This window comes from Haematobia irritans, chromosome 3 (genome assembly GCF_050003625.1).
Source record: "Haematobia irritans isolate KBUSLIRL chromosome 3, ASM5000362v1, whole genome shotgun sequence".
NCBI lineage: Eukaryota > Metazoa > Arthropoda > Insecta > Diptera > Muscidae > Haematobia > Haematobia irritans.
Genome location: NC_134399.1, coordinates 33,740,675 through 33,768,624, shown reverse-complemented (window position 1 = coordinate 33,768,624; position 27,950 = coordinate 33,740,675). Strand labels below are relative to the sequence as shown.

Genomic DNA, 27,950 nt, shown 5'->3' with positions numbered 1-27,950 from the left:
ATTTTGAGAAAATTTTCTTAAGAAATAAAATTTTGACAAAATTTTCTATAGAACTAAATTTTGACAAAAATTTTTCTATAGTAATTAAATTTTGACAAGATTTTCTATAGAAATAAAATTTTGATAAAATTTTCTATAAAAATAAAATTTTGACAAAATTTTCTATAAAAATAAAATTTTAACAAAATTTTCTATAGATATAAAATTTGGAGAAAATTGTCTATAAAAATAATATTTTGATAAAATTTTCTATAAATATAAAATATTGACAAAATTTTCTATGTAAATAAAATTTTGACAAAATTTTCTATAGAAATAAATTTTTCATAAGATTTTCTATAGAAATTAAATTTTGAGAAAATGTTCTGTATAAATAAAATTTTGAGAACATTTTTCTATATAAATAAAATTTTGACAAAATTTTCTATAGAAATAAAATTTTGACAAAAATTTCTATAGAAATAAAATTTTGAGAAAATTTTCTATAGAAATAAAATTTTGACAAAATTTTCGATAGAACTAAATTTTGACAAAATTTTCTATAGTCATAAAATTTTGACAAGATTTTCTATAGAAATAATATTTGTACAAAATTTTCTAGAAATTAGAATTAAATATTGAGAAAATTTTTTATAAAAATAAAATTTTGACAAAATTTTATATATAAGGGTAATTCCAAAGTAAATGACCCCTACAGCTTAAAAATAAAATTATTATTTTTTATGTATTTGTCCGCTAATATTACACAAAATAAATGTATCTGTCATTTTCCGAAGGATTAACTTTAATTTTCTTTATACTAACAAAAATATGCTACTTTGAATTTGGTATTTGGATTTTTTTTTCCTGTGAATTGCAAGGCCACTTTTTAAGCCCTTTGGCAACATTGTTCTAACGGTTGTTTACGAACAAAACAAAAGCCAGTTGAAAGCTGACAATGTTCATCATGCTTAGTCACAATTTTGAACGCGAGAAGTTTAAATCTAATTTTTTGTGAATAGTTCAAAAACAATCTCACCGACTGTAACGACCGTTACCCCAAGTGTACAAATGTTTGATTTTTTCCTAATTTGTTTAAACGATTTAATTTTTTAGTAGCGGAAAGTTAGAAGGTAAGTAACATAAAGAATTTTGTATGGCGAAATAAGCATCAAAAGTCTATTTTGATTTTTTAAACATTGTTTTGAAGACGTAACGACCGTGACTTTTTATACCCTCCACCATAGGATGGGGGTATATTAACTTTGTCATTCCGTTTGTAACACACCGAAATATTGCTCTAAGACCCCATAAAGTATATATATTCTGGGTGGTGGTGAAATTCTGAGTCGATCTAAGCATGTCCGTCCGTCCGTCCGTCTGTCCGTCCGTCCGTCTGTCCGGCTGTCCGTCCGTCTGTGGAAATCACGCTAACTTCCGAACGAAACAAGCTATCGACTTGAAACTTGGCACAAGTAGTTGTTATTGATGTAGGTCGGATGGTATTGAAAATGGGCCATATCGGACCACGTTTACGTATAGCCCCCATATAAACCGATCCCCAAATTTGGCTTGGGGAGCCTCCCGGAGCAGCAAAATTCATCCGATCCGGTTGAAATTTGGTACGTGGTCTTAGTATACGGTTTTTAACAACCGTGCAAAAATTGGTCCATATCGGTCCATAATTATATATAGCCCCCATATAAACCGATCCCCATATTTGACCTCCGGAGCCTCTTGGAGGGGCAAAATTCATACGATCCGATTGAAATTTGGTACCTGATGTTAGTATATGGTCTCTAACAACCATGCAAAAATTGGTCCATATCGGTCCATAATTATATATAGCCCCCATATAAACCGATCCCCAGATTTGACCTCCGGAGACTTTTGGAGGGGCAAAATTCATCGGATCCGGTTGAAATTTGGTACCTGATGTTAGTATACGGCTTCTAACAACCATGCAAAAATTGGTCCATATCCGTCCATAATTATATATAGCTCCCATATAAACCGATCCCCAGATTTGACCACCGGAGCCTCTTGGAGGAGCAAAATTCATCCGATCCGGTTGAAATTTAGTACGTGGTCTTAGTATACGGTTTTTAACAACCATGCAAAAATTGGTCCATATCGGTCCATAATTATATATAGCCCCCATATAAACCGATCCCCAGATTTGACCTCCGGAGCCTCTTGGAGGGGCAAAATTCATCGGATCCGGTTGAAATTTGGTACCTGATGTTAGTATACGGCTTCTAACAACCATGCAAAAATTGGTCCATATCGGTCCATAATTATATATAGCTCCCATATAAACCGATCCCCAGATTTGACCACCGGAGCCTCTTGGAGGAGCAAAATTCATCCGATCCGGTTGAAATTTAGTACGTGGTCTTAGTATACGGTTTTTAACAACCATGCAAAAATTGGTCCATATCGGTCCATAATTATATATAGCCCCCATATTAACCGATCCCCAGATTTGACCTCCGGAGCCTCTTGGAGGGGCAAAATTCATCCGATCCGGTTGAAATTTGGTACCTGATGTTAGTTTACGGCCTCTAATAACCATGCAAAAATTGGTCCATATCGGTCCATAATTATATATAGCCCCCATATAAACCGATCACCAGATTTGACCTCCGGAGCCTCTTGGAAGAGCAAAATTCATCCGATCCAGTTGAAATTTGGTACATGGTGTTAGTATATGGTCTCTAACAACCATGCAAAAATTGGTCCATATCGGTCCATAATTATAAATAGTTCCCATATAAACCGTCCCCAGATTTGACGTCCGGAACCTCTTGGAGGAGCAAAAGTCATCCGATACGGTTGAAATTTGGTACATTTTGTCAATATATGGCCTCTAACAGCAATGTAAAAATTGGTCCATATCGGTCTTTAGTTATATATAGCCGATGACTTATTACACAAAAATTGGTCCATATCGCCAAAAATAATCTACCAAAACTTTATTAAATTTGTCAAATTTTATTACTATAGAAAGTTTTGTCAAAATTTCATTTCTATAGAAAGTTTTGTCAAAAGTTTATTTCTATACAAATGTTTGTCAAAATTTTATTTCCATAGAAAATTTTGTCAAAATTTTATTTCTATAGAAAATTTTGTAATCTACCAAAACTTTATTTCCATAGAAAATTTTGTCAAATTTTTATTACTATAGAAAGTTTTGTTAAAATTTCATTTCTATAAAAAGTTTTGTCAAAAGTTTATTTCTATAGAAATGTTTGTCAAAATTTTATTTCTATAGAAAATTTTGTAAAAAATTTATTTCTGTAGAAAATTTTGTCAACATTTTATTTCTATACAAAATTTTGTCAAAATTTCATTTCTATACAAAATTTTGTCAACATTTTATTTCTATAGAAATTTTTGTCAAAATTGTATTGCTATAGAAAATTTTGTCAACATTTTACTTCCATAGAAAATTTTGTCAACATTTTATTTCTATAGAAAATTTTGTCAAGTTTTTATTTCTATAGAAAATTTTGTCAAATTTTTATTTCTATAGAAAATTTTGTCAAAATTTTATTTCATAGAAAATTTTGTCAAGGTTTCATTTCTATAGAAAATTTTGTCAAAATTTTATTTCTATAGAAAATTTTGTCAAACTAGATTATATACGTATTTAATCGCCTTTTTTTTTGTTTAATATATACCCCGTATGGGCTAACTTACAATTTAGAAGACAGTGTTAAAAGTTTTACGATACCTTGCCATCGGCAAGTGTTATCGCAACCCAAGTAATTCGATTGTGGATGACAGACTTTAGTAGAAGTTCCTACGCAATCCATGGTGGAGGGTACATAAGATTCGGCCTGGCCGAACTTACGGCCGTATATACTTGTTTTTATTGGCATTTTGCATTTGAAATGTTTTCGTATTACTTAATTTGATTCTATCTGATTTTAGCTGAAAATCATGGATCAACTTACCAAGATGCAAAAATACAGGAAAAAACGAAAGAAAACGCAGAAAAGCATGAGGCTTACTTGGCAATAGGAAGAGAGCGTTCAAAAAACGACTTCATCAAAAAAAGGTGATGACGGCCCGAAAGCCAAAAGAAGCCTTTAACTTCTTTAACACTACAAGAAAGTTGGAAGATATTATAGTGCTTTACTGCGAAAAAACGTCATCAAATCCGAAACTGAACTTTTAAAAAAACGTTGGGAAAATATAAAATGCATCGAAAATATTCAACAACAGCATTATTTTCAAAAAGCTTACATTAATTCTGTGTAATCGGCCTTAACAGGCATATTAACACCCTAAAACGCTTAGATTGTAATGATGTTTACTGTTCTCATATCGAATAAAAGTATGCAAGAATTATGCAATAGAATATAGCTTTTCGTTTATGTTTTTTTTACCCACAATAAATGAATTCAAAAACAAAAATCGTTTAAATTTTTATATTGTAACGACCGTTACTTTTTAAAAGATTTTTTTTATAAATAATTTTCTTTGATTTGAAACCAAACCTATTACTGAAAGAAAACATTACAAAGAATTTAATCAGATTTTTTTACTTGACACATCCTGTGCAAAATTTTACAATACATTATATTTGTTCCGAAATATGAAAACAGCACATTTATAAAGTAACGACCGTTACTTTTTTAATGGTCAAACATAGTATTGAAGTTAGATTTTTTATGAATGCTTTCGGCTGCTACCGAAGCTTGTTCGTAGGTCCTAAATTAAGCAATCCTCGTGACATATATTCTTAGGGTGGAATTTTATTTAAAAAATCACAGAATATCGGTAACGACCGTTACTTTGGAAACACCCATAAATAAAATTTGACAATATTTTCTAAAGAAATAAAATTTTGACAAAATTTTCTATAGAACTAAATTTTGACAAAAAATTTTCTATAGTAATTAAATTTTGACAAGATTTTCTATAGAAATAAAATTTTGATAAAATTTTCTATAAAAATAATATTTTAACAAAACTTTCTATGTCAATACAATTTTGAGAAAATTTTCTATAGAAATAAAATTTGGAGAAAATTTCTATAAAAATAATATTTTGATAACATTTTCTATAAATATAAAATATTGACAAAATTTTCTATGTAAGTAAAATTTTGACAAAATTTTCTATAGAAATAAATTTTTGATAAGATTTTCTGTATAAATAAAATTTTGAGAAAATTTTCTATATAAAAAAAAATTTTGAGAAAATTTTCTATATAAAAAAACTTTTGAGAAAATTTTCTATAGAAATAAAATTTTGAGAAAATTTTCTATAGAAATAAAATTTTGACAAAATTTTCTATAGAACTAAATTTTGACAAAATTTTCTATTGTCATAAAATTTTGACAAGATTTTCTATAGAAATATAATTTTGACAAAATTTTCTATAAAAATAAAATTTTGGGAGATTTTTCTATGTTAATAAAATTTTGAGAAAATTTTCTATAGAAATAAAATTTTGGGAAAAATTTCTATATAGAAATAATATTTTGACAAAATTTTCTATAAAAATAAAATATTGACAAAATTTTCTAAAGAAATAAAAATTTCACAAAATTTTCTATATAAACAAAATTTAGACAAAATTTTCTATAGAAATTAAATTTTGAGAAAATTTATTATATAAATAAAATTTTGACAAAATTTTGACAAAATTTTCTATAGAACTAAACTTCGACAAACAGACCTATTACCAATTTCACAAAATTTTGCGATTTGTATCGAACATAAAGTCGTGCGATTTATAATTACTTGTTCCGGAAATCGCGCGAAAGTGTATGGAATTGAAAATCGCAAAATTTCAATTCCAAAATGTGTCATAGCTGTTAAAGACAAAACATTTTAGTTCAGCAAATTTTTATGAAAAAGAAAACAATAAATGAATCAGTAATTTACAAGGAATGTCTTTTTTGAATACAATTGCCTATTGCGAAATACATATACGCCGCAGAATTAGCGAAAATTAGCAAAATAACAAAATAATTACTGCGCCACACTACTCAGTGTTGCATTGAGTTTCATTCTCACCAGTTTCTAAAAAAAATCGTAATATTTATAACATGATATGTGAATCGCAAATCTTCCCTTCAGTAGATTGTGTCAAAATGGGGTCGCTCTAAATTATAAGCGATTATTACTTTACAAGTATATTATTTCGATATTTTATATTTTTGATTTACTGCCACGACATATAGAAATTTATTGTTAAGCATGTTTTATAAATACAAGCTTTACAATATCTTTGAAAAATTGATTAGTTTATTGGAATTCGCAGAGGCAAATCTCGTCGATTTGAAATCGGAAAATTTTTGGGATGACCGGAATAAGTCTAATTGGAGAAATCGGAAATTTTTTGCGATTACGATAATGGAAACATGCCTAAGAAAATTTTTATAGAAATAAAATTTTGAGAAAATTTCCTTCCGTCGAGTGGCAACCGCGGTTAGATTGAGTGAGTATGAAAAGAGGATCCAGGTTTCAATCACCTTTTCGAGAAAACATGGAACAATGGTTGTCGAAATCATATACATAATGTCTGAGTAACTGTCTTGATTGCGACAAACATGTTACATGTTCACCATAGGTTAGTTAAAGTGGCAGCCCGATTAAGATTCAGGCTCACTTAGACTATTCAGTCCATTGTGATAACATGTTCACCATACACAAATAACATTTTGCTCTAGAAGGTGATCATATTCCTTCTCTGGTGTAGAATTTTTCTTGTCTGGGTCACTCCATAGTATTTTCTTCGTCCTTTCGATCGTCGCGTTAGTCTTCATTGCTTTACATGTTTCCCATATCCATTCAGCCAATTCGGTCCGCGTTGCCTCTGCGGGCGTTAAGTTCTCTAAGTTCACTTCTCTATGTGTCCCAGCTCATATTGTCATTTCATTCGCGTTTACGTTTCCGCCTATGGAAAGTATTCACGTTTTGTGGCCGCGTGTTATTAACACATTCCGTTATTGTACGTACTTCTGCCTTCAGGATTGTCCTGTGATCTAGTAATCGAATCTCACCTACTGGGTCCTGTTCATATACGCCCAGTCCCAACCTCTTACCCATTTTTGATCCATCGATGTAGGTTGGGTTAGGTGGCAGCCCGATGTATCAGGCTCACTTAGACTATTCAGTCCATTGTGATACCACATTGGTGAACTTCTCTCTTATCACTGAGTGCTGCCCGATTCCATGTTAAGCTCAATGACAAGGGACCTCCTTTTTATAGCCGAGTCCGAACGGCGTTCCACATTGCAGTGAAACCACTTAGAGAAGCTTTGAAACCCTCAGAAATGTCACCAGCATTACTGAGGTGGGATAATCCACCGCTGAAAAACTTTTTGGTGTTCGGTCGAAGCAGGAATCGAACCCACGACCTTGTGTATGCAAGGCGGGCATGCTAACCATTGCACCACGGTGGCTCCCATCCATCCATCGATGTAGCAGTTATTGCTCTCTGGTATCTGTTCTGAGTCCGATTCTCCCAGGACTATCTTACTGGCGTCAGAATTTCAGAATCGGCAGCTAAATCCTCGTTAGGTATACGACCATGAATTGTTGTGGCATCCACCATTAAACCCACCGTGTCCCCATTTTAGTCTTTGATGGCTCATTATGTTTCGTGTATGCATCCATTCTTCCAATATCTTCAATAGCATCGCAGCCATGGGGGTTTCGATTTTGATCGTAACCGTTAAAGGTCTTAAGTAAAGTATCGGATTGGCCTTATTACGCTCTCATATATACAGTGCGTTAGCTTTGGATTCAAGTCCTATTTAGAGCCCACTGCTCTTCTGCATGGTACCCAACATCTGTAAGCTTTCCCAGTCCTCCCCTTAATGTGGCTCTTCCAACTCAGTTTCCTGTCTAAGATTACTTCAAAGTACTTTATTTTACCAGTCTTGTCCAAAAACTTAGTCTTGTCCAAAAACTTCGGTTAACTATATTGGGAAATTTTAGTCCTTCAATGTCGTTGGCGGTTTTTTGGTCCCTGCTCGGGCGCCATTCCAAGGCTTGTTTAAGTCCAGGTGCCATTGGTCATCGTAATATTCGGGTATGTTGATTAGGAATCTTTTGGTGACTTTTCGTATTATTATTTTAACCGGGTTCCTGCTCGGGCGCCATTCCGCATCTTTTATAAGTTTTAGGATATTACAAAAACAAACATTTATTTCAAATTTATTGCACATAATTAGCAAAATATTATACATATTTACAAAATTAAAACATACAATTTTTCATTTACTCTAATTGCAATTCTACAGACTAGTTATCTCCGAATCTACCGGAAATCTGTTATCATTACGACCATTTTGACCATTCTGTTGGGCTTCAGCTTCTTCACGTTTGATTTGTGCTTTTCGTCTTCTTACAACAATATAACAAATACTACATTAAGTGCAGTGGGAATATTCAATGGGGCAAGGCCAGCGGGAGAAAGAGGTGCAGTGATAGGAGGAAGAGAAAGAGAAATTATAAGGGGGATATTAAAAAAAAAAAACAGAAAATTTATAAAGGTGCTTTTTTCGCTTGACGAAATCTTAAAGTCAATGTTAGATATACTGACATAAACACTATGATATTGGGAATGGCGAAAACTTCACTGAACAGGAATATGGCTCCAGGGAAAGAATCCACTGTTTTCTCGTAGATATCACTGTAGATGGGAATAAATACCAATTGAGCTATAGGCTGACAGATACTAAAGATGGAAAACATTTTGCCTAAAAGAGAAATCCGAGGAATGAATGCTGGTTTACTTTTGCGTTAGACATAATGAGCTACTTACTGAGATCTTCTCCATCCACAATACTTGATCCAATGGTCTTGATGGCAATAACTCTTAAAGTAGCAAAACTGTCTGCAACACCACCAGCATAAAATGTCGCTGTATTACTGGAGAAGGCCTGTAAGAAAGAGACATTGAGGAATATTTATTCATATTTCAAAATAAAATTATTTCAGAAATGTTAGGAGTAACCCTAGACAGGAAACTGAATTGAAAGATCCACATCAAAGAGGGGACTCAGATGTTGGGCACTGTGAACAAAGCGGTTGGCTCTAAATGGGGTCTGAATCCAAAAAGTTGATGCACTGGATATATGCAAGCGTAATAAGGCCAATCCTGACACACCTGTCGATAGTCTGGTGAAGATCAAAGGGATGCTGAAGACCACGTCAAGCTTTTGACACGATATAGGACTTACAGCCTATAGAGGTTCAGATTAAAAACGAAGCCGCTATGATTGCGAAGAGATTGAAGATGTTGGGAGAATAAACGCAAAAACACGAAACATGACGAACCATCACTGGATAATATGGGCGCTACGGTGGGTGTAATGGCGCCATAGCTGCCGAGTGTGACATTCCAACACCAATAAGATGGTCCTGACAAAATGAAACGGAAACGTTCACAAAAAATTAAAACGGAATGTTCACGATTTTGTCTACGGGCGTTCACGATTTCATGAACGGCATTCATTTTTCTTTGGCCACGAAAAGTCCTAAAATAATCGTTAGACGTTGTTGCGGCAACTCCGCCGGCGGTGCAATGTGCTAAGTCGTCTGTTAACGCGTATGGCGCAGACAATACAGGTTCGAGTCACGGCAGCGGAAGTCTTTTTATACCCTCCATCATAGGATGGGGGTATATTAACTTTGTCATTTCGTTTGTAACACATCGAAATATTGCTCTAAGACCCCATAAAGTATATATATTCTGGGTCGTGGTGAAATTCTGAGTCGATCTAAGCATGTCCGTCCGTCCGTCCGTCCGTCCGTCTGTTGAAGTCACGCTAACTTCCGAACGAAACAAGCTATCGACTTGAAACTTGGCACAAGTAGTTGTTATCGATGTAGGTCGGATGGTGTTGAAAATGGGCCATATCGGTCCACTTTTACGTATAGCCCCCATATAAAGGGACCCTCAGATTTGGCTTGTGGAGCCTCTAATAGAAGCATATTTCATCCGATGCGGCTGAAATTTGGTATATGGTGTTGGTATATGGTCTCTAACAACCACGCAAAAATTGGTCCACATCGGTCCATAATTATATATAGCCCCCATATAAACCGATCCCCAGATTTGGCTTGTGGAGCCTCAAAGAGAAGAAAATTTCATCCGATCCGGCTGAAATTTGGTATATGGTGTTGGTATATGGTCTCTAACAACCACGCAAAAATTGGTCCACATCGGTCCATAATTATATATAGCCCCCATATAAACCGATCCCCAGATTTGGCTTGTGGAGCCTCTAATAGAAGCATATTTCATCCGATCCGGCTGAAATTTGGTATATGGTGTTGGTATATGGTCTCTAACAACCATGCAAAAATTGGTTCACATCGGTCCATAATTATATATAGCCCCCATATAAACCGATCCCCAGATTTGGCTTGCGGAGCCTAAACGAGATGAAAATTTCATCCGATCCGGCTGAAATTTGGTACATGGTGTTGGTATATGGTCTCTAATAACCATGCAAAAATTGGTTCACATCGGTCCATAATTATATATAGCCCCCATATAAACCGATCCCCAGATTTGGCTTGCGGAGCCTCAAAGAGAAGAAGATTTCATCCGATCCGGCTGAAATTTGGTACATGATGTTGGTATATAGTCTCTAACAACCATGCAAAAATTGGTTCACATCGGTCCATAATTATATATAGACCCCATATAAACCGATCCCCAGATTTGGCTTGTGGAGCCTCAAAAAAAAACAAATTTCATCCGATCCGGCTGAAATTTTGTACATGATGTTGGTATATGGTCTCTAACAACCATGCACAAATTGGTCCACATCGGTCCATAATTATATATAGACCCCATATAAACCGATCTACAGATTTGGCTTGCGAAGCCTCAAAGAGGAGCAAATTGCATCCGATCCGGCAGAAATTTGGTACATGGTATTGGTATATGGTCTCTAACAACCGTGCAAAAAGTGGTCCACATCGGTCCGTAATTATATATGGCGCCCATATAAACCGATCCCCAGATTTGGGTTGCGGAGCCTCAAAGTGAAGCAAATTTCATCCGATCCGCCTGAAATTCGGTACATGATATTGGTATATGGTCTCTAACAACCATGCATAAATTGGTCCACATCGGTTCATAATTATATATAGCCCCCATATAAACCGATCCCCAGATTTGGCTTGCGAAGTCTCCAAGAGAAGCAAATTTCATCCAAGCCGGTTGTAATTTGGAACATGGTGTTAGTATATGATCTTTAACTACCGTGCCAGAATTGGTCCATATCGGCCCATAATTATATATAGCCCCCATATAAAACATTCTCCAGATTTGACCTCCGGAGCCTCTTGGAGGAGCAAAATTCATCCGATCCGGTTCAAATTAGGCACGTGGTGTTAGTATATGGTCGCTAACAACCATACCAAAATTGGTCCAATCACACAAAAATTGGTCCATATCGGTTCATAATCATGGTTGCCACTAGAGCCAAAAATAATCTACCAAAATTTTATTTCTATAGAAAATTTTGTCAAAATTTTATTTCTATAGAAAAGTTTATCAAAATTTTATTTCTATAGAAAATTTTGTTAACATTTTATTCGGTTCATAATAAAATTTTCATCATTGTCAAAATTTTATTTCTATAGAAAATTTTGTCAAAATTTTATTTCTATAGAAAATTTTGTTCAAATTTTATTCGGTTCATAATCATGGTTGCCACTCGAGCCAAAAATAATGTACCAATATTTTATTTCTATAGAAAATTTTGTCAAAATTGTCTTTCTATAGAAAATGTTGTCAAAATTTTTATTTCTATAGAAAATTTTGTGAAAACGTTATTTCTATAGAAAATTTTGTTAAAATTTTATTTCTGTAGAAAATTTTGTCAAAATTTTATGTCTACTTTGTCAAACTGAATTATATACGTATTGGATCGATCTTTTTTGATCTAATATATACCACGTATGGACTTACATACAATTTAGAAGATGGTGTTAGGAGGTTTTAAGATACCTTGCCATCGGCAAGCGTTACCGCAACTTAAGTAATTCGATTGTGGATGGCAGTGTTTAGAAGAAGTTTCTACGCAATCCATGATGGAGGGTACATAAGCTTCGGCCTGGCCGAACTTACGGCCGTATATACTTGTTTAATTTTGTTTATAAATTCGTAACCGTTACGTTGTCAGATCATGAACGCTGGTTGTTGGTTTGACAACGCATGGTGTCATTTTAACGTTGTCAGATTGACCCCGTCTGTTCTCAATTTGACAACACATGTGTGTTGATTCACTTTCATGCACTTTCATGAAACGACCACGCCGTTCATGATTTTTTCTATGGGTGAGAGGGAATTATCTGCTATACCCATAGATCGAAAATGGGTGAAAAGACGGGACTGGACGTATATGTAGAGGACACAGACAGAGAAATCCTATTCCGCTTACCGGACCACAGCTTCATCCTGTATATAGAAATATGTGTCATTACCGAATGAGTTTATTTGGTGGTGGCCATAGCTGCCGCGTGTGACATTCTGACGCCAGTAAGTTGGTCTTGGGAGAATGGAACCCCAAAAAAAGATACCAGAAGAAATAACTCCAAACCAATGAATCGAAAATGGGTAAGAAGAGGGGACTGGGCGTATATGTTCAGGAGCCAGACACCGAGATCTTAGTCCGATTACCGGACCACAGCACTATCCTGCAGACAGAGATGTGTGGCTTAATGGCTCTGAAATAATACAAAGCCACAAAACGGAAACATTTTCACCGGTTTGTGGAAGACAATGAAGGCAATAGCAGACATTACAATTCAATCGCGAACTGTATTAGAATGTCGAAGATTGATTAACGAATACTCAGAATACGGCAGGATTTTCCATCATATGGATGGTGAGACATGTCGGAATAAGAGTAAACGTAGTGTCAAATTAATTGGCGATAAAAGCTAGGACACATAGGGAACTGACTTTGAAGAACGTCGATAGAGGCAACGCCACACGATTTGCATGAATGGGCGTGGGAGACACATATAGCGATGTGGACCAATGCAACGTTCGTAAGGACAACGGAAACACTTTTGGGTGACCCAAACAAGAAAAAATTGTGAGAGTTACTCACGGCGAATAGGACTAAAGTCAGGAAGACCGTAGGAATAATGACCAGGCACCCAGACAAGAAAAAGTCTGAACTACTCAAGGAAAGTAGGACACTCAGGAGAGCAATGGAAATAATGACCGGGCACCTAGAATTGAGAGCATATCTGTGCCGAATAGGAGCAGCAAAGGATGTACATGCACCATCCTCTGCTATTCGGCGTATTTTGAGGACGATGATACCTTGGGGCACTACATTTGTCATTACTGGTATCGTACGATGGCTTGCCACAACAGGTATGTTGTAAACTTGTACGTTCTGTTGATGATGTCGCCCTAACAGTCGATAAGAACTCTACAGGGCTAATCGAAATCGTAACAAACGACTGCCTGAGAAGAATAAGTAGACAATGGTAACCAGAAAACAATTATTCCTAGACAGACCATCAGAAAACTTCTAAAGAGGGTAGCATGCACGAAAGTACTTTACCGGCATTGAGTAACGCAGTAGTGAATAATGCTGCCCTCTGGAAAATGTTAAACAAAATGCAAAGAGAGGGTACTCGCCGAGTGATATCTGCTTGGAGATTGGACACGAATGAAAAGGCAGATGGACCTACCAACTTATTCCGAATATAAGGAGCTGGATATGTAAAACTAATGTTTACGTGAATTTTTATAGATCTCAAGTGCTTAGTGGCCATGGCAATTTTTTTGTTAACAAGATATAGGAGACAGACATAGGTGACCTCAGCAAGATTGAGGAAGATGACGTTTTTCTATAGAATTTTATTTCTATAGAAAATTTTGTCAAAATTTTATTTTTATAGAAACTTTTGTCTAAATTTTATTTCTATAGAAAATTTTGTTAAATTTTTTTCCTATAGAAAATTTTGTCAAAATTTTATTTCTATTGAAAATTTTGTCAAAATTTTATTTCTATCGAAAATTTTGTAAAAATTATATTTCTATAGAAAATTTTGTCAAATTTTTATTTCTATAAAATTTTGACAAATTTTATTTCTATAGAAAATTTTGTCAAAATTTTATTTCTAAAGAAAATTTTTATCAAAATTTTTTTTCCTATAGAAAATTTTGTCAAAATTCCTATAGAAAATTTTATCAAAATTTTATTTCTATAGAAAATTTTGTCGAAATTTTATTGCTATAGAATATGTTATCAATTTTTTTTATAGAAAATTTTGTTTAAATATTACTTCTAAATAAAAGTTGGTCAACATTTTCTATAAATTTATGAGTTTTGGTAGTGGTTTATTCCCTCTTAGTAATGGCAATGTTAACAAGATATAGGAGACAGACATATGTGACCTCAGCAACATTGAGGAAGATGGCGTTAAACACACACTTTCGGGATGCGTTTTCATAAACGAGGCAAATGACGGTATATCTACATCATGGTCGGAGGAAAAACCCTTTGAAAAACGACTTTGTAAATCGTATGGTATAAGTACGGAGAAAAGCTGGTACAAGAATCTTATTGCCATAAAAAATGTAATTTCAAAACTTACGAAAGGTCTAATTTATTATGAGAGTATATAGGACGAGGAGTAGACATACACGCAGAGAAGGAATATGATCACCCCAACCATGTTCGAAGAGCAAAATGCTACTTTTTCACGGAAAACATGTAGCATGTTTGTCGAAACCATGTTCTTTTCTCGGAAATTATGTACCTGATTTCGGAAAGCATATTATGTTTGACGAGAAAAGAATAATTTTGCGACAAAAATGCTACATGGTCGCTGTGAAAAGTAACATGGTGCTCTTGAAACATGTTTGAGGTGATCATATTCCTTCTCTAGGTGTAGTTAATTCTGAAGGATCCAACCTAAGTAATGTTAAAGATATCCCGGAGCACGGTTGCCACTCGAGCCAAAGCTATTCTACCATTATTTAGAGTAAATTTTTACCAAAAAACTACCAAACAAAAACCTTTTGCAAAATTTTATTTCTACACACAAAAAATTATGACCAACATTTTTTCAATTAAACACTCAATTGAATTTGGAAACGGATTCAATGAATATGTTAATTGATTCAATTAATTATTTAATCAAATCCGAATAAAAACCAATTAAAAAATGATTGATATTTGTTACGTTTCCAATTAAAATATTAATTGAATCAATCAATTTGTTAATCAATTCGGAAATAATTTTCAATTACAAACGTGATTGACATTTTTTCCGTTTCCAATTACACATGTGATTGATCCAATCACCTTTGTGATTGAAATTGAATAATTTTGAGCAATGGAAAGAGCGAAAAGAGAACAAGAGAATGGGTATTTATTCAACAAGGTATGATGGAGAGATCAGTCTGTTGAAGTAACTCATAACGAACGGTTGGGTTTTTGTTTTTCGCGTAAATTGAAAAACATGATTGGCGACATTCTGTCTGCTGCATTCAAAATGTGTGCATAAATATTTTGAACGCAACAACAAATCATAGCAAAGGGTTGAAATAAATAAAGTGTGCAACAACAAACGACCACGTGGTAAAGGTTTGAAAAAATATATGAGAGAACGCATTTGAAATTACCTGTGTTTGTGTTTTGTGGTTTTGTAAAAATGGAAAACAATCTACGTTTATTGAAGGTAAGAAATTATGAAATGTGAATACCGTTTTCCATTGAAGCATGTTTACATTAAACGGCTTCAATGGAATATATATTTTTTTCATTTCTTTTAGTGGCCAATTTTATTTCGTGAAATTGACCAATCAATCCCATCAACTCCACCATTTTATCAAATATATAAGAATATGTTTGCAATAAAAAAGTGGGTACCGTATTGATCTTTTAAAATTATAAATTTTTTTCACTCATAGTTTTCTTAAAACCAAGAGCGGTATGGGTTTGTTGGAAGATTCACCTTGAAGTTGCGAAGTGGCATTGGCATTAAATTGCATTTTTGTTTTACCTGCCTTTTTCAGTTTGAACCCAAGTAGAGAGCAGTATATCTGATATATAAACTAATGAGCTGAATTATGTAATGGTAAAAAAGTTTTTCTTTTGGATTTAAAAATATGAAAAATATCCGAAAATAATAAAAATATGTATTTTCCATTTATATTTTTAACTATTTCCAGAATTTGCAATATAATACCAAATAGTACATTGCTTTCCCATTATTTTTTGTCTTTGATTGGTTCAAATTTTAATAGACGATTTCAATGTGCGGAAATTTTGGAAAAGAATTGTTACTAAAATTAAATTACCGAGCATTATAAATCTGCAACCTGGAACTAAGAATTGAACTTGATATTCTATGCAGGTAATATTTAACAAAATTAACTTTTAATTGAACAAAATTAAATTCGAATTATTCTGTTTACTTTCAGAAAAACTAATTTAGCTTACAGTCTGCTGATTTATTGGAAATCTAGGCGCATCTACATATTAGAAGGAACATGCTAACATGGTTATTATTATAAGGAGGCTAATGATTTATATAATTGATTTTTTCACCATATAGATGATATTGATAGTAATTGTATTTGTAAGTTATGTTAGAACAAAACACAAATGAAAAGAACCAAATTTATTTGTCTTTTGCATAATTAAAAAAATAATAAAATATTAAATATTATAAGAAACACATATTTTCTTTTATTTCAAATAAAACTAAATACGGTTTTGGGGTCGCAATATATAAATTTTTTGATCGAAATTTATAACCAATTTCAATTAATTATTTAATTGAATGAATCAAATAGTTGATTGATTTTTGTCGCGAAATTAATTAAAATTTTAATTGATTCAATTAAAACTGTGATTGAATTTTATGTTAAAAATCAATCACGTTTTTAATTGATTCAATCACACAATTAATTGATTCCGTGACAAAAGTCAATTAAATTTTTAATTGAAAATCGTGTTGGTTTTCAATCAAAATGGGTGATTGATACTATCATTTTCGTGATTGAAGACATTTCAATTAAAAAAATGATTGAATCCGCGATTTTCGTGATTGAAATCAAAAAAATTTTTTTTGTGTGTATAGAAAATTTTGTCAAAATTTTATTTCTATAGAAATTTTATCAAAATTTTATTTCTATAGAAAATTTTGTCAAAATTTCATTTCCATACAAGTTTTATCAAAATTTTATTTCTATTGAAAATTTTGTCAAAATTTTATTTCAATAGAAAATTTTGTCAAAATTTTATTTCAATAGAAAATTTTGTCAGAATTTTATTTCTATAGAAAAATTCTCAACATTTTATTCTTTTAAAAAATTTTGTGAAAATTTTATTTCTATAGAAAATTTTGTCAAAATTTTATTTCTATAGAAAATTTTGTCAATATTTGATTTCTATAGAGAATTTTGTAAAAATTTTATTTCTATAGAAAAATTTGTGAAATTTTATTTCTATAGAGAATTTTGTCAAAATTTTATTTCTATAGAAAATTTGTCAAAATTTTACTTCTATAGAAAATTTAGTCAAAATTTTATTTCTATAGAAAATATTGTCAAAATTTTATTTCTATAGAAAATTTTCTCAAAATTTTATTTCTGTAGAAAATTTTCTCAAAATTTTATTTTTATCGAAAATTTTGTCAAAATTTAATTTCTATAGAAAATTTTGTCATAATTATTATTTTAAAATGTTGTCAATTTTTTAATAAGTTTGTGCATTTGTATGTAACGCCAAGAAGGAGTAATCATAGACCAACCTTTTAGTATACATCGGCTTAGAATTAAATTCTGAGTCGATTTAGCGATGTCCGTCCGTCCGTCCGTCCGTCCGTCCGTCTGTCTTTTGATGTATTTTTGTGTGCAAAGTACAGCTCGCAGTTTTAGTCCGATTGTCCTAAAATTTGGTATAGGGTCCAGTTTCGGCTCAAGGACGATCCCTATTGATTTTGGAAAAAATCGGTTCAGATTTAGATATAGCTGCCATATATATTTTTCACCGATCTGGTCATAATTGGCGTGTATATCAACCGATCTTCCTCAAATTCCGTACATCCGAATATTTTATGAGTCTCAAAATATCAGCCAAATCGGTTCAGATTTAGATATAGCTCCCATATATAGCTTTCGCCCGATTTACACTCATTTGCCCACAGAGGCCAATTTTTTGCTCCGATTTAGTTGAAATTTTGCATAGAGAGTAGAATTAGCATTGTTGATATGCGTGCCAAATTTGGTTGAAATCGGTTTAGATTTAGATATAGCTCCCATATATATGTTTTTCCAATTTCGACAAAAATGGTCAAATTACCAACATTTTCCTTGTAAAATCGCTACTGCTTAGTCGAAAAGTTGTAAAAATGACTCTAATTTTCCTAAACTTCTAATACATATATATCGAGCGATAAATCATAAATAAAATTTTGCCAAGTTTCCTTAAAATTGCTTCAGATTTAAATGTTTCCCATATTTATACCCTTCACCACTACTGTGGTACAGGGTATAATAAGTTTGTGCATTTGTATGTAACGCCAAGAAGGAAAAGTCTGAGACCCATCTTTTAGTATACCGATCGTCTTAGAATTAAATTCTGAGTCGATTTAGCGATGTCCGTCTGTCTGTCTGTCTGTCTGTCTGTCCGTCTGTCTGTCTGTTGATGTATTTTTGTGTGCAAAGTACAGCTCGCAGTTTTAGTCCGATTGTCCTAAAATTTGGTATAGGGTCCAAAGACGATCCCTATTGATTTTGGAAAAAATCGGTTCAGATTTAGATATAGCTGCCATTTATATTTTTCACCGATCTGGTCACATTTGGCGTGTATATCAACCGATCTTCCTCAAATTCCGTACATCCGAATATTTTATGAGTCTCGAAAAACTTGCAAAATATCAGCCAAATCGGTTCAGATTTAGATATAGCTCCCATATATAGCTATCGCCCGATTTACACTCATTTGCCCACAGAGGCCAATTTTTTGCTCCGATTTAGTTGAAATTTTGCACAGGGAGTAGAATTAGCATTATAGCTATGCGTGTCAAATTTGGTTGAAATCGGTTCAGATTTAGATATAGCTTTCGCCCGATTTACACTCAAATGACCACAGAGGCCAATTTTTTGCTCCGATTTAGTTGAAATTTTGCACAGGGAGTAGAATTAGCATTGTAGCTATGCGTGCCAAATTTGGTTGAAATCAGTTCAGATTTAGATATATCTCCCATATATAGCTTTCGGCCGATTTACACTCATATGACCACAGAGGCCAATTTTTTGCTCCGATTTAGTTGAAATTTTGCACAGGGAGTATAATTAGCATTGTAGCTATGCGTGCCAAATTTGGTTGAAATCGGTTCAGATTTAGATATAGCTTCCATATATATGTTTTTCTGATTTCGACAAAATTGGTCAAAATACCAACATTTTCCTTGTTAAATCGGCACTGCTTAATCGAAAAGTTGTAAAAATGACTCTAATTTTCCTAAACTTCTACTACATATATATCGAGCGATAAATCATAAATAAACTTTTGCAAAGTTTCCTTAAAATTGCTTCAGATTTAAATGTTTCCCATATTTTTTTTTTTACTAAAATTGTGTTCCACCCTAGTGCATTAGCCAACTTAAATTTTGAGTCTATAGATTTTGTAGAAGTCTATCAAATTCTTCCAGATCGAGTGATATTTAAATGTATGTATTTGGGACAAACCTTTATATATAACCCCCAACACATTTGACGGATTTGATATGGTATCGAAAATTTGGATGTACAAAGTGGTGCAGGGTATAATATAGTCGGCCCCGCCCGACTTTAGACTTTCCTTACTGGTTTTTTACTAAAATTGTGTTCCACCCTAGTGCATTAGCCAACTTAAATTGTGAGTCTATAGATTTTGTAAAAGTCTATGAAATTCTGTCCAAATCGAGTGATATTTAAATGTATGTATTTGGGACAAACCTTTATATATAGCACCCAACACATTTGACGGATGTGATATGGTATCGAAAATTTAGATCTACAAAGTGGTGCAGGGTATAATATAGTCGGCCCCGCCCGAATGTAGACTTTCCTTACTTGTTTTTCTATAGAAAATTTTGTCCAAATATTATTTCTAAAGAAAATTTGGTCAAAATATACTTAAAATTTAGGGTTTTCGGCAGTGGTTTATTCCCTCTTAGTAATGACAATGATATGTCGGAGCTTCTGTACGAGATTTCATCAAAAATTTTAACTATAAGGAGGAGGTCGCTTGTCGTTGAGCTTTACATAGAATTGGGTAGCAATCATTGATAAAAGGGAAGTTTACCACTGTTGTCTCACAATGGACTGAATATTCCAAGTAAGTCTACAAATATCGAAATTCGGAATCGCAAGATTTATTTTTCTTGTAACAAAAAATAGAGATTCCCTCGGACTCCAATACAATTTTAATTTTAATTTCTCATTAAAGATAACTATATTAACACGTTGACTGCCAAGGCCATTTTCAGAAAACTGGCCACTACGAGTTATCTCGTAGTGCGGCAGTCAACGTGTTAAAAAGATTTATTTTTAAAGGCTCAAGGGGGAAGAATATATGGTCAAAATGAAAAATTTTGCGGATGCGATTCTAAATTTTAGAACAATTTTCACAAAATGGACAAAATTTTTCCCACATACTTACAAATAATACTCTTGAACAAGCAGTAGTTAAGGCGGAGACAAAACCCACTAAAGCATCGGAAAGCTTGAGCAATTTACTCAAAATTGCAGTACCAATAAAGGTTCCTGGAAAGAAGCCAACAAAAGAAAGTTAATAAAGACAATAAAAGAAAATAAATTTTCACACTTACCTGCCAACACCAAAGCCGAGGTTACTGTTGAATATACACTAAAATCATTACCATTCCAATTGAGTTTGCGAAAAGTGAAACGATTCCAAAAATCATTTTCACCCAATCCAGGACCAATGGTAAACATATAGGCCATCATTAGGAAGAGTAGCAACATACGGCCACGATTTGGTCGTTTCTTCAAAGGAAACTTAACGTAGTCAACAACTAAACTGGGATCGAAAAAGTCCTTGAAAACATTTCTCTTCTCTGGAGCAGCAGCATTATTGTTAAGTGCAACATTGCGAGGAGTTGTTTGTAGTTCATCCAATTGTGTGCCATCATAGGCTGGATTTTCAGTACCTGATGTATGGGATTTTGCCTCAATTGCGGAATCGCTAGTCTTCGAAGGTAATGGTTTTAGTTCTTTGATTATGAAGATGACATAAAGCAAAGCGATCACATTGAATGAGAAAGCCATCGTGAAGGACCCTGCAAATGAAAGAGAGCATTAAAATAATTTTTATTTCCGATCGATCGATCGATCGATCTAACGACGGCCATCCGCCCGTCCGTGAAACAAAGCAGTGACTTGAAACTTGGTACACATAGTTGTTACTCAAGTATATCGGCATAGCAAATTGGCCATATCGAACCATTTTTAGATATAACAAGTATCACTTTATTACTTACATGTATATCCCAGATAATTGAAAAGAACTCCACTTATGGGTTGACCAATAAAAGGTAGACCAGTGGTAAACATAGCGAATATACCAAATCTAAAATTTATTTTAATGAATTCACAGCTAAATTGATTTTGAAGAATTGAATCTCCTACTCACCTGAATATGCGATCTTCTTCGGGTGTTGATATGGTCATATAACTATCAATTGCCATCAGACATAAAGTATTACCACCAAACAATGCTGGGACAATGGCCTCACTGTATGCTCCAAATTCCATGGGTATTTTATCAAAGAATATTGCCGATGCCAGAAGACCTTCTTTGTTGAAGCATTTATTGATTATTGATCGCAATAAATTTTACAAAAATTTTCCACTTACACAAAAACATAAGACTTTCTCCTATTAGGGGTGCTATCATACATGCTTTACGTTTATTGTAACGATCACTCCAACCACCAGCGAAGAGCATAACAATCAGTGGGAAAATGGCAGCTGAAATGAGGATAAATACAAAATTGGAATAAAATTTTTTATTTTTATGAATTTTATAAATGTAACCCAAACAAGTATATACGGCCGTAAGTTCGGCAAGGCCGAAGCTTATGTACCATCCACACTGAAAAAAATATTGTCGTGAGGTCAAAGATTTCATGTCTTTAAAATACGAATACAAATTTTGCTTAGCATAGAAGACGCATTTCTCTAAAATAAAGATTTTTTCCTTGTCCAAAAGTCGATAAACTTTTCAATGAAGTCGTATTGTCCTTATAATTAAGTGATTTGACTTAAAAATGGGTATCTTAACATGAAAGAAAAAATTTATAGGCTAAGGTCAACTTGATTTTAATAATTCAGAAAAATTCTTTAAATTTAATGAAATTGTCTTTAAATTTGTTGTCTTTTTGCATCTTGACTACAAAGCAAAAAATCGTTCAAATATAGGACATGTTTTTCAAAACTTTATTTTAAAGAAGTTTTTTACTTCAAACATAGCATAATTTCTACTGGAAGTGGAGTCCTAATTTGGAAAATAAAGTTGCCGTTAACTCGTTTTTAAAGGACTTTGATAGCATATGAAGAAAAAAAGCTGAGAAAGCGAAAAATTAAAATTAGCTTCCTAGAAGCAAGTACACAAAACCTAAATTTAAAAGAGAATTGTGTCTTAAAAGTATCCTTACTTGTATTCTCCGCTTCTTTGGCTCGGAATCAATACCAAATCTTTTAAAGTAAAGACAAAATCTTTGGAACCGAGTATGCTTTTTTTTCAGTGCACTATGGATTACGTAGAATCATCTACTGGAAACTGTCATCCACAATCAAATTACTTGACAACATTTTCTATAGAAGTAAAATTTGGAAAAAAAATTTCTGTAGAAATAAAACTAGGACAAAGTTTTCTATAGAAATAAGATTTTAACAAAATTTTCTATAGAATTAACATTTTGACAAAATTTTCAATGGATTTAAATTTTTACAACATTCTCTATAGAATTAAAATGTTGACAACATTTTCTATAGAAATAAAATTTTGCCAAAATTTTCTATAGAAATAAAATTTGACAAAATTTTACATAGGAGTAAAATTTTGACAAAATTTTCTATGGAATATAGAAATACAATTTTGGAAGATTATTTTTGGCTTGAGTGGCAACCATGATTATGAACCTATATGGATCAATTTTTGTGTGATTGGGAATCGGCTATATATAACTATACACCGATATGGGCCAATTTTGGCATGGTTATTAGCGGCCATATACTAACACCATGTTGCAAATTTCAACCGGATCGGATGAATTTTGCTCCTCCAAGAGGCCCTGGGGAACGGTTTATATGGGGGCTATATAATTATGGACCGATATGGACCAATTTTTGCGTGTTTGTTAGAGACCACATACTAATACCACGTACCAAATTTCAACTGAATCGGATGAATTTTGCTCCTCTAAGAGGCTACGGAGGTCAAATCTGGGGATCGGTTTATATGGGGGCTATATATAATTATGGACCCATATGGACCAATTTTTGAATGGTTGTTAGAGACTATATACCAAAACTATGCACCAAATTTCAGCCGTATCGGATGATATTTGCTTCTCTTAGAGGATCCGCAAACCAAATCTGGGGATCGGTTTATGTGGGGGCTATATATAATTATGGACCGATATAGACCAATTTTTGTATGGTTGTTAGAGATAATATACTAATATCATGGACCAAATTTCAGCCGGATCGGATGAAATTTGCTTCTCTTAGAGGATCCGATCTGGGGATCGGTTTATATGGGGGCTATATATAATTATGGACCGATATGGACCAATTTTTGCATGGTTGTTAGAGATTATATACTAATACCATGTACCAAATTTCAGCCGGATCGTATGAAATTTGCTTCTCTTAGAGGATCCGCAAACCAAACCTGGGTATCGGTTTGTATGGGGGCTATATATAATTATGGACCGATGTTGACCAATTTTTGCATGGTCATTAGAGACCATATACTAACACCAGGTACCAAATTGCAGCCGGATCGGATGAAATTTGCTTCTCTTAGAGGCTCCGCAAGCCAAATCGGGGGATCGGTTTATATGGGGCTGTATGTAATTATTGACCGAAGTGGACCAATTTTTGCATAGTTGTTAGAGACCATATACTAACACCATGTACCAAATTTCAACCGGATCGGATGAAATTTTCTTCTCTTAGAGGCTCCAAAATCCAAATCTGTGGATAGGTTTATATGGGGGCTATATATAATTATGGACCGATGCGGACCAATGTTTGCATGGTTGTTAGAGACCATATACTAACACCATGTACCAAATTTCAGCCGTATCGGATGAAATTTGCTTCTCTTAGAGGATTCGCAAACCAAATTTGGTGGTCCGTTTATATGGGGGCTATACGTGAAAGTGGACCGATATGGCCCATTTGTAATACCATCCGACCTACATCAATAACAACTACTTGTGCCAAATTTCAAGTCGATAGCTTGTTTCGTTCGGAAGGTAGCGTGATTTCAACAGACGGACGGGCGGACGACGTACGGACATGCTCAGATCGACTCAGAATTTTACCCCGACCCAGAATATATATACTTTATGGGGTCTTAGAGCAATATTTCGATGTGTTACAAACGGAATGACAAAGTTGGTGGAGGGTATAAAAATTATTTGTTTTGCAAAATATCACACAATTTTTTAATTCACATCCAAAACGCTGAATTCGGACCAGCCTTAAGAAGTGATGCAAAATCAGTGCAACGATTTTTGGGATGGATGATGGTGGACATCAATCCTATGACAAGCCCATGTTAAATTCATCGCTTCTGCTCCGATTTTTCACAACTTATCCAAAAAGAACATTTTCACTACTTTTTTGTGACGCTATATTAACGAAAAGTTGCATTGTACACTGAAAAAAAAGCATGCCCGGTTCCAAAGATTTTGTGTTTACTTTAAAAATTTTGGTATTGATTCCGTGCCAAAGAAGCTGAGAATACAAGTAAGGATACTTTTAAGACACAATTCTCTTTTAACTTTGGGTTTTGTGTACTTGCTTCTAGGAAGCAAATTTAAATTTTTCGATTTTTAAGTTTCTTTTCGTCATATGCTATCAAAATTAGGACTAGATTTCTAGTAGAAATTATGCTATGTTTCAAGTAAAAAACGTCTTTAAAATAAAGTGTTGAAAACCATGTCCTATATTTGAACGATTTTTTGCTTTGTAGTCAAGATGCAAAAAGACAACAAATTTAAAGGCCATTTCATTAAATTTAAAGAAATTTTCTGAATTATTAAAGTCACGTTGACCTTAGGCCAAACATTTTTTCTTTCATGTTATGATACCCATTTTTAATTGAAATCACTTAATTATAAGGACAATACGACTTCATTGAAAAGTTTATCGACTTTTGGACAAGGAGAAAATCTTTATATTAGAGAAATGCGTCTTCTATACTAAGCAAAATTCGCATTTATATTTTAAAGACGTGACATCTTTGACTTTACGACAACATTTTTTTCAGTGTATTTATGAAATTATCAATAATTTATTAAATTTCATTGACAAATTCCGTTAATAAAACGAAGTTTTTCTACCAGTGTCTAGTCATCATTGTACAAAATAATTATAGTTAAATCAATTTTCAATTAAACCTTAAAAAATTTTCCTCATAAATGAACAAACAATTATAAGATTAGCAAGTTTTTAATAATATTAATAATAACAACGCAAACAGTAAGTAAAAGCAAAAACCCAAAACTAAATCCACTTCAAATAAAATTTATTTTCAATTTTATGCAATTGAGCCGCATCATGACTAAGGTCAATAGACATTCATGACAAATCACCGTTAATTTGAGACATGAACTTGAATGAATAAAATTTTCGAAATAGAAATCAACCTAGAGCGATGATGTTGTTATCAACAAAACCCATGAAAAAAAAATGAATTACACAAAAGAAAAACAAAACTAAATATAGCAAAAAAATAGGCAACAAGCTAAAGCCAAACACGTTGTTATTCTGTGGAGAATCAACTGAGTTGTAAACAAATCCGTTGAACCGGTTTTGTCAAAGTTGATCTTTCTTTCTAGCATTCGTAAACAAATCCATTTGGGAAAAAACACAACAACACAAACTGCGTGTGGCGTGTTAACTCAATGAATGAACGATAGAACGAACTCTCTTCGTCATTATTCATCTCAACTTAGGCTCATGATTAATGTGAGATTTAAAACGACTTTTTTATGTAGTGTTTATTAGATATACGAGAATTTCACTCTGAGATTTTTGTTTTTTTATAGCTCTTAGTTGACTTCTGTGACCACTAAACATAGATGGCAACACGTGCTTCTAATCATGGTATTTGGTTTTGGGCACTTTTCTTCAGCTGTCTTGACCGGTATGCTAATTTTGTGATATGCCTTCGATGATGTTACCAAAGAAGGAATTTCGTAAATTGTCTTTTAATCCTGACAAACGAAACAGCAACAACAACAACAAGTTGATCTTACTACATTCTATAGACTGGAGTGTGAATTATATACGCCATAAAAACCCAATTAGCGAAAAAGTTTAAAGGTAGTTAATTAAATTCTATATATTAAAAAAAAAACTTGTAACAGATATAATCCCCACATAGTGTCGAAAATTTAAACAAATATTCTTCAAATTCAGGTACAGTTTGTCAAGAAAGTGTTTTGACAATGGGATAAAAATTATGTTTTGTTCCAAAATTAAATATAATGAAATTTTAAAAAAATATTTTATTATGTATTTTGCAAAGTATACATACGTACACAGAATTAAAAATTTAATAAAATATTTAATATTTCAATTATTTCTAGAATTTGAAATATTTGGCAATGTCAAAAGACTTTCTTGACATACTGTATATTGAATCTTCTGGGAGAGATGAAATATAATGAGAGAGCGAGAGAGATAGGAAAGCCATACGAGTATACTACATATTCACACAAAACGTATGTTTAAGTACGTACACTTATAGTTTAGTTGAATGTAATGGTTCTTACCTTTCCTTAAGGCTTTTTCTATACAAAAATCTACACTGTAAAAAATATTAACCTAGTACGAAGGATTGTGCCATCTAAATTTACAATTTTTTTTTCTGATTCAATCACGATATTAATTGAACCAATTAATTCTTTAATTGATATGTCTTCAATCACAGAAATGATAGTATCAGTTAAAAAATTAATTGATACTATTAATGTTTGTGATTGATTTTTGTTTCAATTAAGCATTTTGTTGAATTAATTAAATTTTTAATTAAATATGTTTTAAAATTCAATTAAAATTTCAATTGTAAAAATTTTCATGAAATTTTTCTGTTTAAGGACACGAAATTAATACACTAAATTTGAATAAAATAAAGAAACTTGAATTAAAAACAAATAACTAAAGTCTAAAGTCGGTCGGGGCTGACAATATTATACCCTTCACCGCTATTTAAACCAAAATTTTTGATACCATCAATTTTGACTCCTTCAAATTCATTGCAAGCTATATAAAAGTTTATATTACCATATACAAGTATTTAAATATTAACCGATTTGGACAGTATTTTCATACTTATACTTACAACATCTCTAGACTTGGGTAACGCCCTGGAAGCTATATCTAAATCTGAACCGATTGTAATGAAATTTAACCCTTAAATGTGCACTGTATATTTTAAGATACAATAAGAAAAAAGTTCTTACGTCTTAAAATGTTGACCTAATTCTATGAAGTCAAGTTTGTTGGAAAGATATTTATGGAAACTATATCTAAATCTGAAGCGACTTCACATATTAACATATGACACATTATCAATTATATCAATTGTACTCCTTGTGCAAAATTTGAAGCAAATCAAGGCTTCTGGGACCATATAAGTGCATATCGGGCGAAAGATATGTGTATATGGGAGCTATGTCTAAATCTGAAACGGTTT

General features: G+C 33.0%; 1 protein-coding gene across 1 annotated transcript in view; it reads right to left on the bottom strand.

The window, feature by feature from the left end:
• Nucleotides 1–8,144: 8,144 nt before the first annotated feature.
• LOC142228373 (solute carrier family 46 member 2) overlaps nucleotides 8,145–27,950 on the bottom strand; it is a 34,522-nt gene continuing 14,716 nt past the window's right edge. Inside the window, exons 2-9 of the mRNA XM_075298783.1 lie at nucleotides 21,869–21,982; nucleotides 21,645–21,804; nucleotides 21,493–21,581; nucleotides 20,821–21,291; nucleotides 20,652–20,755; nucleotides 8,771–8,888; nucleotides 8,549–8,705; nucleotides 8,145–8,370 (exon numbers count right to left, since the gene is read on the bottom strand). Coding sequence (XP_075154898.1) covers nucleotides 8,241–8,370; nucleotides 8,549–8,705; nucleotides 8,771–8,888; nucleotides 20,652–20,755; nucleotides 20,821–21,291; nucleotides 21,493–21,581; nucleotides 21,645–21,804; nucleotides 21,869–21,982 — 1,343 coding nt within the window. The 3' untranslated portion in view covers nucleotides 8,145–8,240. The remainder of the gene's footprint in view (nucleotides 8,371–8,548; nucleotides 8,706–8,770; nucleotides 8,889–20,651; nucleotides 20,756–20,820; nucleotides 21,292–21,492; nucleotides 21,582–21,644; nucleotides 21,805–21,868; nucleotides 21,983–27,950) is intronic.